Below are 1,799 nucleotides of genomic sequence, written 5' to 3' on the forward strand. Positions count from 1 at the left end.
GCAACAAGGACATCACCGACGTGCGCGATCCCAAGGAAGGCATTGACGTTCGCGAGCAGGCCCGGCGCGACAAGGACGCCGTCGGCGTGCACGACCACGCCGGCCGCGCCTCGAATGGCTCTTGCTCCGTCGGCGTACTCTTCCCCAGCCATGCTCCGCGCCACCCCAAGACCTGCGTCGACCTCGTCGTGCAGCCGGTGCAGGCCGCCACCGAAGACAGCGGCCTCGACGTGCTCCTCATCTTCCCAAAGGTTCTTACTCAGCGCGAGGTTGCCAAGGCCCGCCCTGGTGCCTTCCATGTCGCCAAGGCATGCGCCACTGCAATTTTCCCGCCGCTGCACGATAACCCAATGCAGACACTCCGGATGGTTGATTTGGGAGGGAGGGCTTTCATCTTCAACCACGCGCACAGTGGCTTGCCCGGGGGCAGGCGGACGCACCTGTTGACGTCTGGCTGGAACAACTTCGTCAACACCAAGCAACCAAAGAAAGGCGATCTGCTGATGTTCATTCGGTTCGGCTAGAACCTCCGGATCACCCTGCAGCGATCTGACATGCCTGCCCCCTTTGTGTGTGGCGACCAAGTTGCTGAGGCAACTCGGCTCGCGGCGGAGGGCATGGCCTTCACCGTCAGTTGGTGCCCCCGCCGTGGAGCCGAGTTTGTCCTGCCGTGCAAGGAGGTGGACGAGGCGTGCAGGAGGGAATGGAAGCTGGGTATGCGTGTGACCTGCGACACCGGGGTTGTGCGACCAGGCGTCGTGCACGAGGAGCTGCCGCACAAGCTCATGTCCAAGCAGGGGACAATCAGAGTCATCAACGACTACCTGTGGCAGAAGCTTGATGTCGAGTGGGATGTCCAGCGTCCGTCTTCTTCCGGGAGCACCGCTAGATCAGCCGTGGTGAGCCACTCCCTGAGGCTATTTGGCGTGGACATCGTTCCTTGAGCCGGGATTCACGTGGATGTTCACTGATGTCAGTTTTTGCTATGATCGAACTCTGAACAGATCATTCCTAGTTTTCCCATGCACAAACATGTTTGCTTGACTTCATGTCACTGAACTAGTACCAGCTTTTGCATTCAGTGCTGTGGAAAAATGCAGTTAACTTGCAGGAATAACTTCAGTTCAAAGGTTCGTGACGATTACGGAATCCATGAGAAGCGATCCTGTCGTTTCTTGATATAACTGAATCTACTATGATAATTTTCCTTCCTCCTCTATTGGTCATTCCGGCTTGCTACCCAAGCATAAGTTTTAATTATTTAACATACTTTCAAGAATTGACTGCCAATCTCCTCTTGTCAGTTGCCTGACCGACAGTTGTGATCCCATGCACTTGCACGGAAAATGAGAGATTTGAGATTTAGGCAACTAACTTTTGAACCCCTCTGATAATGGTTATAGTTCATGCAAAGTCCTGTAGCCTGTCCAAATACCTCAAGTGCCTGCTGCACCAAAGAGAGATCACTCACAGTTGGCTTGATAAAAAGAACTACATCGTCAGCATATACCGATAGACTTGTTGCATAGCACTACATGCAGCAATAGAACTAAGAACTCCCAAGTCTCCAACGGTCTCAGATTTTGAATGAATAATCCATGTCAAGGTGTCCATGGCAATGTAGAATAGTAGAGGTGAGACTGGATTTCAGAGAACCTCCTGCATCCTTACATTGCAAACCGACAAAGATGAGATAAAACACAACACTTATTTGGTCATTCAAATTTGCTCGATCCGAAAACATGTTTGCTTACTAGGGTGGGGTAGATTTCTTTGTTGTAGAAATAGCTGTTATGGGT

General features: G+C 52.1%; 1 protein-coding gene across 1 annotated transcript; it reads left to right on the plus strand.

The window, feature by feature from the left end:
* Positions 1–554: 554 nt before the first annotated feature.
* On the plus strand, positions 555–944 carry LOC127303132 (auxin response factor 13-like). The gene has a single exon (XM_051333907.1). It carries the CDS (start codon positions 555–557, stop codon positions 942–944), a length of 390 nt encoding a protein of 129 aa, XP_051189867.1.
* The last annotated feature ends 855 nt before the right edge of the window (positions 945–1,799 follow it).

The sequence above is a fragment of the Lolium perenne genome, chromosome 5 (genome assembly GCF_019359855.2).
Source record: "Lolium perenne isolate Kyuss_39 chromosome 5, Kyuss_2.0, whole genome shotgun sequence".
NCBI lineage: Eukaryota > Viridiplantae > Streptophyta > Magnoliopsida > Poales > Poaceae > Lolium > Lolium perenne.

Bases quoted from the DNA above. Each gene is read 5' to 3' on its own strand.
- LOC127303132 (XM_051333907.1), top strand. From the start codon at position 555: ATGCCTGCCCCCTTTGTGTGTGGCGACCAAGTTGCTGAGGCAACTCGG.